This window comes from Mya arenaria, chromosome 8, assembly GCF_026914265.1.
Source record: "Mya arenaria isolate MELC-2E11 chromosome 8, ASM2691426v1".
In the NCBI taxonomy this organism is placed as follows: Eukaryota; Metazoa; Mollusca; class Bivalvia; order Myida; family Myidae; genus Mya; species Mya arenaria.
The window spans coordinates 56,720,066-56,731,372 of NC_069129.1; the positions used below are offsets into that span (position 1 = coordinate 56,720,066).

At 36.2% G+C, this 11,307-nt stretch overlaps 1 protein-coding gene across 1 annotated transcript; it reads right to left on the minus strand.

Moving 5' to 3' along the window:
- Window positions 1–2,243: 2,243 nt before the first annotated feature.
- Window positions 2,244–4,055, minus strand: LOC128244376 (aurora kinase-like). Its single transcript, XM_052962389.1, has one exon. The coding sequence runs from the start codon at window positions 4,053–4,055 to the stop codon at window positions 2,244–2,246; it is 1,812 nt and encodes a 603-aa protein (XP_052818349.1).
- Window positions 4,056–11,307: the final 7,252 nt, after the last annotated feature.

The following is an 11,307-nucleotide window of genomic DNA, read 5'->3' on the forward strand; positions in this document are numbered from 1 at the left end:
CCGACCGCCAGACCGACCGACCGACCGAAAGGGTGACTCCTATATACCCCCCCCCCCAAAAATAAAAACTTTATTATGCCCCCTTCTGAAAAAAGTGGGGTATATTGCTTTGCACATGTCGGTCGGTCTGTCGGTCGGTCTGACCCCTATTTTTATTGGGTCAATAAGTCAAAGGTCAAGGTCATCAAGGTCATTTAATACTGTAATTCTGACCAAATGGTTTCCGATCAATAACTCGTCCATTCTTTCATCTCCAGTCATCATATTTGCTAGGGAGGTTCGTGGTAATGAGTAGAATACCCTTATTATATTTTGTAACAACTTTGTAAATAAACAAATTTGGTCAAGTTCAAACATTTCAAGAGAAAATTGGTTGTTTACAAAGTCGTTTTGTGCGATTCTAGGTTATATCAGTTTCTTTTACAAAATCTAACTCTCGTTGACTCTAGATAGTGTATCTGTCTTATATTATCTAGTGAGTTTTTTATTGATACCACTGGGGTGAGGTAGATGTCCTGCAACTGCCGGAAGCTATTGTTTTAGCTTGTCCGGTAGTAATTAGTCGTAATTGGAGGCTAACATTATGCAGATACCTTCCATTCAACATTGTCAGGTTGCAGAAACACTGTTTTGGATATTTACTATCGATATCGTAGAACTAGGCTGACAAATTAGAATAGACAGTTTAGGCCAGGGAATATAATTTTCGAATTATGACATAGCCCTTAAACCTACAGTCCTCATATTTGGTAGGGAGGTTCGGGATGATGAGTAGATGACTCCTATTTCTTTTGAGGTCAGTACGTCAAAGGTCAATGTCATCAAGGTCATTCATTACTGTAATTCTGACCAAATGATTTCCGATCAATAACTCATCCATCCTTACAGTCCTAATATTTGCTAGGGAGGTACTTGATGATGAGTAGATGGCCTCTATTTCTTTTGAGGTCAGTAGGTCAAAGGTGAAGGTCATTCAGTACTGTGATTTGATGGCAAGGCTTTTCATGTTTTATAGGTATATATTGCTTGTGACATGATATATGCAAACATACCAACTTTTTTGACCTGTGACCTTGACATTTGACCTACTTTTTATAAGTTTAATCTTGGCCATCTTTGACATACATTAGAAAAGAAATATCTGCTTTTAGGGGGGCATTTGTGTTTCACAAACTCTTGTTTAACTAATGTAACTCAATTGTTTCAAATTGCTACAATGAATTGTTTCAAATTGCTACAATGAATTTCACAAATTAATGGCATTTTGTACAAATGAACCCTTTCCACAACAGGCTTTATTTTAGATCATTTCATCATTGTCTCTACTTTTACAATTTTTAAAGTTAAGTTAAAACTTAAGTAATGATTTGAATTCAAGCATAGGCTCCATATAGTCAAATGCTTCATTTTCGAAAATCTGATATTTCAGAGGCGTCCAGAGGCGCTGGTGTTGAGGAAAGGATCAAATATACAAAACAATATACATGTAAGCCAAAGAGTTTGAGTATTGCTAATGCAGACTTTGACAACATCTACAATAATGCCGATGACTTTGACTGTAGAACAACTTTTAAAAGCTCTCATGGAATAGTCTCAATAGTGTTCAAATGATTTCCAAAAGTAGGTATTTATACAGGTTGTCTCTAAGGTATGTATGGATATAACTCGTAATAACTTTTATGAACTTTTAATGGTCCTTTTTATTTATCTGCAACAAACTAATGAACAAGTCTACTGTTGTATTTTGTATACATGTATTTTAACGATTTCTATGTATACATGTATTTTAACGATTTTAACGGTAACATTTCAAACACTGTATACCTGAATCAAAGGGCTCCTATAAGAGCCAACTGGTCTTGTTTTACACTGTGTGCAAATGTAACAAGTGCACTTTAAATCAGATCTATAATGTTAAAAGATATAACTTTGTGTAAACGGATTGTGTGAAACCTCATTTTAACAAATACCTGCCGTCATGAGAAAATGGACCCTTTTGTCTTTCTACTGAATAACATAAAGGTCACTTGTCTCAAACGTTAATTATCTTTAACACAAAACACAAAGATCTATATAAATCCTTACCAGTATTATGCGATATATGAGGTGTGTTAGGGAAAATAACCTCCAATATAATAGCCAAATGAGGCTACATGTACATTACTAATTGCACAGGGCATTCTAAACAATCGTCAATCTGATAAAGAGGGCCATGATGGTCCTGAGCTGCTCATCACATTTCTTTAAAGTTCATGTTTTAGCGCAACTACAAAGTCTAATGCTGTCGGTCTGTCCTCAATCTGGTATGATAAGCCCTTCTGAATAACAGCCTTCAGCTGCACTGAAAGGGTATGCTCCCTGTCTAAATTACTTAACCCATGTGGCATATCCTTTCTTTGCATTGCCCGGATTATAACCTGGACAGAGTCGTCATTTTCATCATCCTCACTGGTCAAGTCCCATATGGTTTTGGCAGTAAAGAGCTCAACTAATGAACAACAGAGGCTCCAAACATCTGCTTGTGTTCTGCCTCTCCTAGCTTGCAGAAGAATCTCTGGAGCTTGATAAGCTGGAGTTCCTGGCTGTGTCTCTCTGCGATCTGCAACTGTTTTGGTCATGGTATTCATTACCTTCACCTTAGACAATCCCATGTCACAAAGTTTTGCCGTTTCCAAATTTCTCGTCAGCAAAATGTTTTCAGGCTTAATGTCTCTGTGAATAACTATTGGATTATGATTATGTAAATATGCTACACCCTGACATACTTGCAATGCCACTGCATGTTTTTGAGGCACAGTAAATTCGTACTCATTGTCAGCAAAAAGCACATCATCCAAATTTGGACCTGCAATGAACTCTGTGAGAAGATAGAGACAGTCAGTATTGATTGAGTAACCCATCAGTAGAACAATGTTTGGATGCCTAAGATGACTGTTTGTGACAACTTCTTGCAACACTGACTGTTTCACAACTTTCATGCGTTTTATCTTAACTTTCTTCACTGCAATATCTGTTCCCAAATATTCACCTTTGTAAACCTCACCAAAACCACCCTCCCCTATTTTTTCCAATAATTTGAAGTCTCCAAACCTTACATTTAAGTTGTCAGTATTAGCATCCAACTGTGTAAACCCTTTTTTAACTGGTGGTTGCTCTGCAACTAAATTATCAGAAGAACCCATACTCTTTCTTGAGTTTTTTCCAGTAAGCTTAGCTTTAATATCATTTTCATTTTCATCCTTGTCCAGTCTGGTTTCCACAGAATCCACAAATCCTGTTGAAATATCTAAGAATTCAGTTGTAACATCACCCAAAAAACTTGTTTCTGTAACTGTTGAAATAGCATTTGAACATGTACACTCATTTTCGATCAAAATACTTGTTTCGGTAACTGTTGGTGCTTTGTTTACTGCTGCACCATATTTTTCACAGAAATAACCTGGTGAAACGTTGTTTGCATCTGAACCATCTTTTTCAAAGATTACACTTGTTGCAGGAATTGTCTGAACAGTCTTTGAACATTTGCCATCTTTTTCACAGATTACATCTACTTTAGGAATTGTCGAAATAGTATTTGTTCCTGTACCATTGTTTACACACATTGCACTTGTTTCAGGAATTGTTTCAGGAATTGTTGGAATAGCAGTTGCCCCTGTGCCATCTTTTTCATGGATTACACTTGTTTCAGGAAATGTAAGAACAACGTTTGCACCTGTGGCATCTCTTTCATGGATTACACTTGTTTCAAGAAATGTTGAAACAGCGTTTGCACCTATGCCGTCTTTTTCACAGAATACACTTGTTTCACAAGCTGCTGATACAGCATTTGCACATGTGCCATCTTTGTCACAGATAAAAGTTGTTGTTGTTAAACTGTGTGTACCTTTACCATCATTTTCACCCAAATCACTTGTTTCAATAAACGTTTGTGTAACCATGTCTAGGCTAGAATCTGTAGCTGCTGTATTAGAAACGCAATCTTTCAAATCAGCAGTTATGCCAAAGTGTGTGGTGTTCAGATTTTCAGTAACCTCGCTGTCGATTCGCATATCCATGTCATATCTATCTGTAGTTGCGGGCAAAGCTATTTCAACACTCTCTTCAAAGGTGTACAACGTTTCGACTACTTGGCATTTTACATTATAGACACCAGTGTCATTTGTATGTATCAACATGAGATTAATCCCTGCTGCATATATGCTTTGATCCTTATACCATGTGTAATTAACGTTTTCAGAACAGTTTGTTACTACGCCTAAAACAACTTTGCCTTCATTCATTCCACATATCTCATTAGGTCCATGAAATATATATGCACTGTCTTGTCCAGCGACGTCTTGTGGAAAACTGAGGCCAGACGAAGTTCGCTCCATGTAAACCTTATCATTTACAGCCAGATACGTTACATTATAACCATCTTCAAGAGGGTCGTAATCGTCTATGTCATCAGGAATACCTGATAATTCCCTGCATTGTTTTGTGCTATGACATGTGATAATTGAGGTGTCTCCTGAATATTCTGATGTTTCATTCTTAGTATACTGTACATGCAGTCCTTGTATTGTCTTCCTGTTGGCAAGATAACTCGTTTCACTTGTTTCTTCCAGTGGCTTTATTTTATCATAGGTAATGCTTTTCGTCGAAAGATAAACATGGAATTGAGACGAGTACCTTCCTGTTGACTTCAAAAATTCTTGAAATGTACACGGTTGTTCATCTATATTGCAGAAGCGTTCAATTTTCTTACCGCTGTAATTAGTTAAATTCACTTCCATATCATTTAAATTTCCAAAAGAATTTCTTCCATTCGGAAAAAATAAACGTTTGCCGACTTCAATTATTGATTCCACTGACTGAGGCTCCGTTATATTATATTCCATCTTCCGAATGCCCCCACCTCGTCTTGATGTAATTTGTCTAAAGTCACCTTGACAGTAATGGCGCCATCCGATATGTAGCTTGTACATAGTATGACGGCCGCTAGGTTTCTGTTTTCTCTTTTCCTGTCCTGCAGCATCCTAAATGAAATAAGTAGAACATGTAGTCCTAAATGAAAAAGTAGTAGTAGTAGTAGTAGTAGTAGTAGTAGAAGTAGTAGAAGCAGTAGCAGTTGTAGTATGAGTAGTAGTAGTAGTTGTTGTTGTGTTGTTGTAGTAGTAGTAGTAGTAGTAGTAGTACTAGAAGTAATAGCGCTAGTAGGGCTAGTAACGGTAGACGGTGGAAGTAGTAGTAGTAGTAGTAATGGAAGTAGTAGTAGTAGTAGTAGTAGTAGCAGCAACAGCAGCAGTAGCAACAGTAGTAGTAGTACATGTAGTAGTAGTTAGCAGCAGCAATAGTAGTAGTAGTAGTAGTAGTAGTATAATTGTAGTAGTAGTAGTAGTAGTAGTAGTAGTAGTAGTAGTGGTATTAGTAGTACTAGAAGTGAAGTTGTAGTAGTACTAGTAGTAGAAGTAGTAGTAGTAGCAGAAGCAGTATTATTAGAAGTAGTAGAAGTAGTTGTAGTAGTAGTAGTATCAGCTGTAGTAGTAGTAGTAGTAGTAGTAGTAGTAGTAGAAGTAGTAGTAGGAGTAAAGGTTATAGTAGTAGTAGAAGTAGAAGCCGCCGCAGTAGTAGTAGTAGTAGTAGAAGCAGTAGTAGTACAAATAGTAGTAGTTGTAGTATTAGCGGTAGTAGTAGTACTAATAGTAATAGAAGAAGTATTAGAAGTAGAAGCCGCAGCAGTAGTAGTAAAAGTAGTATAAGCAGTAGTAGTATTGGTAGTAGTAGTTCTAGTAGTAGTAGAAGTAGTAGATGTAGTAGCAGTAGCAGAGCGATAGCAGCATCAATAACAGTAGTAGTAGTATTAGCAGTTGTAGTGAAAAATCCTAAGAAATGGCATATTATATATGTGTTATAATAACTTCTATTATAGATCAATTGTATGCAAAGTTCTACAAAACAGAAATTAACAAGATTGCAGTCTGAAGGACAACTATATTCCCCACCGCCATGTATAAAGTTATATGAAATTCCATCCAGTAGTTTTCAAGTTATGCTCCGGACAAGAAAAAGTAACAAAGGAAAATAACTCAGTAATTAAGCAAATAAGTTATGGTTCTTGTACACTTCACTTCCTCTCATGAGCTCTACCATTGTATGAAGTTATATCAAATTCCATCCAGTGGTTTTCAAGTTATGAAATATGTTATATATATTTGCACCGCTTACAATCTTCTGTTTAGATAAGGAGATAGTGCATGTTTCTACCTGACTTTGCCAACGAACGACATTCATTAAAAGTTGCAGTGTTAACAATTGCTCCGCTTTTTCATCAAAAAATGGAGCTAATAAAGTGGTTTCCAATAAAGACTACCTTGTTATTGTAAGTCGTTCCCCTGCCAGTACCAAGACAAATCTATTTTTAGACATATTTACCATTTTTTCCTTTTCTTTTGGCTCACTGACTTTTTTAGTAGCAGGCACCAGAGCTTTCTTCTTCAGCTTTTACTACGAGTACGAATATTTTCAATTACTGCTTTAATCCGCTCTCCTCTTTCCTGCAAAGTATGAAGTGTATTAGCTGTACATCTGACATTCAACAAGAATCTGAATTCTGAAAGAAACGACCAGTTACATGTATATATAAATTATTATTTTATTACACAACACGCTCCTTTCGGTTTCTTCGGAAATATAAAAAAAGAGTAAACTATTCGAACTATTAAAGGCATATGCTACAGACCAGCCACGGTTTTCCTAAAACAACGTTGTGCACCGCATCATAATGCTTTAACCTGACGAGGAAGGTAATAACGAGAACGGTTAGTCCGAGGTTTATTTGTCGTAAAGCTTAAAAAAGAAAGAAATGCACATTTACCAGAAAGCCCGATAACCTATTAAATATATACTATAAGGGCGCATAATCCCCAATGCCCGAAGCTCAATATGCTGTAATAATCCAATTAAAATGGTGTTTAAATAAGTCAAGTACATAGAGGTATTTATCTATTGATAGTATCAATAGTTTCATAGATCTATAAACAGGACTTAAGGAACCAAATTATACTCAGTTCACATGAAAAAGCATAGTACACTAGTAAACCACTGTAATCCACCTAAATAAAAGGGTACTAACAACATCTAGGACGAAACAGCAAAATATGAATCGCGAACGAAAGGTCGAGGATACGAATATTGCATTCTGGTTACGAAACTGACGAGGACGAAACTATTTCCTTACAAGTAGCAGACTTATAACAAGTACTGAAAATTTAAGTGTAGACTCTTGAAGAAGCATATAAATTTACATCATATTCATATATAAGGGACTACAAAACATAGAAATTCTCACATCTATGGCCTTTTGAAAGCGAACAATCGGAAATTTACCTTCACAAAGAGCGAAAGACCTCGGACAAAAGATTAAACCGCCCCAATACTATTTCGAAACAATGCTAAACTGTTCCCCCTTTAGCTTTATTTCATTCCTCATCAACTTGATTAAGTGTGCATTGTCACACCCTATAGAGGTCCCATCGAAACGAGTTACACGGGATCTCGATGAACTTCAACGAATAGTGCTGTCTTTAAAAGGGAGCTCTATTCGTTAAAAACATTTGAAAGCCCACATACAGCTTATTTGATAGTTGTCACATATGGCTGGGACGTACATAATTTAGCAAGGACGTGTTTATACAGCATTAAGTGTGAAATAATGGCCGGAACCGTTGACAGTGTTCGTGTTATTATCATATATTTTTTGGATCAAAGGGCTTAGGGGACCAAACGCGGCCTTAGGAACCCAGTCCAAAAACAATTGAGTGCGCTATAATTAAATCTATCTAGTTCCTTATGTAGAGCTTTCTTTACAGGCGCTTCAGGTGAACATTTTTACCAGTTATTGAGCAGAACCCGATTTCAAAATCAGCTCACGATGACCTTTGACTCAGTGACCCATTTTCAATTAGGACCAAGTGTCATTGAAATCAATACATTATTTCCAGTGAATATACGACGATTTCAAAGGTAGGTCAATGTGACCTTGACCATTGACCTAGCAACGCTATTCTAGCAACTAATATGGTACTGTATGATGGTGGTCACGCTTCATTGAATTATACTCAGTAGTTTCTTGCGACTTGCGGGTTGCGATACCAATAATTTGTTAAAGAAAGGACTGAAGGACGGACGGACGGACGGATGAACCACGGATGAAATGCGATAGTTTAAATTACAAATTTGAAACTGCAAACGGCAACAAACAATGCTGATCTAAGTGGGTTTAAAACCCGATCCAATATTTAGGCTTTTCATTTATAGATATGTCAGATTGAGCTTACACATGTAGCAAAGATTCCCTGTTCCTGAAATGAATATGTTACAGAAAGGCCTACATTGTGCACTTTGTGACAGAAGAAAAACACGGGGAGCTCTATTCGAGGGAAGCTCTATATGGAGTGACAGTGCATACAAGTCAAAGTATTCAGTGAACTTTGAATTCTGCCCAAATAGCGTTGTGGAAAAGGATCCCAAGTGTTCCTTTCTAGTACATTAGAAATAAAAACCAAACACCATTTGTGCCGGTGTTTTGCATGAACGGTGCCATGCAAACAAAGTGTTTTCGACTCTTCTTTCCGAATTAATTGCAAATTAATAACACACTGTTCGCGGACGTGTGTATATATGTTTTGTTTTCAATTATTTCGCAAATAATACAAGAAAAAACTAAGACAAATGAACTTACTTCTTCTGAATATTCCTTGTCCGCCATCATGAGATGAGGCATGCATCTCAAACGTAATAAGTCAAAAGTCATAAGTCATAAGTCGAAAGTCAAAAGTAAAAAGTAAAAAGTACCCGTTAGTCGAAACTCAAAAGTGGCCCTCCAAGGCTTCCATAATAAATGACCAATATCAATGTTCTAACATTTGCTGTACATTCAGAATTATTATTTCAAATTATATTGAAATGTTCAGTAAACTATTTCTCAATTTATCAGGATATCTGATACTAAATTTCACCTTAAAGATGCACTCTCACAATTTGACAGTTTTTAGCGTTTTGTTTATTTTTGTCTCAGAATCAGCTCATTTTGGCACTAGTGCCATCCATTCAGTCATATAAGATAACTCAATTGAACAGATCACAATCATTTGGTAAACTGCCGAAAAAAGTAATGTTCCTTAAAGCGTTAGTAATGTTTTTAGCAATAAAACATCATTTTTCAAATGTAAATATGAAAACTGCGATCTGCTCTTGTCAGCAGTCTTATGTCACTAGTTTTCAGACATTTATGAAAAAAAATCGCTCTTTCCAAGACAAAATAAAACAAACAATGTGTCAAAAAATCAATCTGTGAGAATACAGCTTTAAATATGCAGTGTTCAATAGCTTAAAAAGAGCAGTGTTCAATAGCCAGTTACTACTCAAGAATGCGGTATGCAGTACCCGGTATACAAATTATCTTGAAAATATTTGGTATGCAGAATCTGTAATCCGTGTAATGCTTTTGGTACGCAAGAGTATATATTGATGGACTGTTTGGTAAGCAGGGGGATTGTCAATTTGTTTTACAAACCATTAATATATTCATAAATATTTGCAAAATAACTATATACTATGAATTCACTTTTACAAAGAATTAATGAAGTTCTATAATAAAATCCAAATAGGTATAACGTGATTTATCATGTATCTACACGTATAGTAGATAAATATCCACAAAGATGGGACAATTCGTCAATACCTGAATAATTTTGCTTACATCGCCGAAATAAGAAAATAATTTCATGAAGCTGATTAACAAAATTAACAATCTTTATCCATGGACAGGCTGTTTTGACAATTTATACGTACAGTTAACAACGATAAAGTGCAGTCTTGCCCGAACCACATTGTTTAACACCGGTGCAGTATGGACGGTTAAATTACGGACATAGCGGACCCATGGACATTACGGACCAAACAAAACGGACAAGATTTGGGGACATTACGGACCGGACTGTTATGCCACACCACTAACATCAATAGCAAAAAAAAAAATATCATGGGGGGACTGTAACTAAAACTAAACAACAATAATATGTAAATATATGTATATGTTTAATACTTTTCATAACATTCGACATCTATAGCTACTAAATATTGCACTTTTATAGATTGAATGATTTGATAACTTTTTTTTTGGTCTTGGACAAAGCCATTTTCTTTGCGAAAATCCTTGGGAACCAGTTATATAAGGCTGCTGACAAAAATAGATCGCATATTTTCATATCTAAAAAAAATATGTTTATGCATTTTTTACACCGTTGGTAACGGTTTAAGCCATAAAACATTCGGAAATATGAAAATCTGCAATCTGATCTTTAGTCAGCATTCTTTTATCATTTGTTTGCAGATATTTACACAAAATTTGTTCTTTCCGAGACAAAAATAAAAATAAGTTGTAAAAATGGTAAATCTGTGAGAGTGCAGCTTTAAGTATTACGTACACATTGATTTGTTTATGAAAGGAAAGATGAGCATTGACTTTGTAGAACACCAAAAGCCAACGTAAACATTTTCCATGCAGCTACTCAAGGGAGCTAACTACGTAGTAAACTGCATGCAGCGGTAACAGCCGTTACTTCCCTTTGTTGACTGCATAGACGATGGCCCAAGATATATTTAAACGGGCCATACCAATGACGTTTACCACAAGGACGCATACACAGACATAAGGATGACTTATCCTTAAAGCCTTTATATTCAAAGACAATGTTTGAATTTTACAATGTCGAATGGCGTTCGTCTAGCTCAACATTCTTTCTCAATGTCGAATGCCGTTCGTCTAGCTCAACATTCTTTCTCAATTTCGAATGGCGTTTTCTAGCTCAACATTCTTTCTCAATGTCAAATGGCGTTTTGCTAGCTCAACATTCTTCCTCAATGTCGAATGGCGTTCGTTTAGCTCCACATTCTTCCTTTATGTCGAATGACGTTCGTCTAGCTCCACATTCTTTCTCAATGTCAAATGGCGTTTTGCTAGCTCAACATTCTTCCTCAATGTCGAATGGCGTTCGTTTAGCTCCACATTCTTCCTTTATGTCGAATGGCATTCGTCTAGCTTCACATTCTTTCGCAATGTCAAACAACAAATTAACCCGTTTTCCATGTGTTCATTCATGTAGCAATTTAAAACCATTGACATGCAGACATGTTTCACTCACCATTGAATGGATGGGAAAACTGAGGTTTATATTGTAATACTTGATAAAAATAATATAAACGTATACATTTAATTATGTGCATCAGCATCACTCACAAGGTGTGTGAAGGGGTTTTATGAGT

Bases quoted from the DNA above. Each gene is read 5' to 3' on its own strand.
- LOC128244376 (XM_052962389.1), bottom strand. From the start codon at position 4,055: ATGGATATGCGAATCGACAGCGAGGTTACTGAAAATCTGAACACCACA.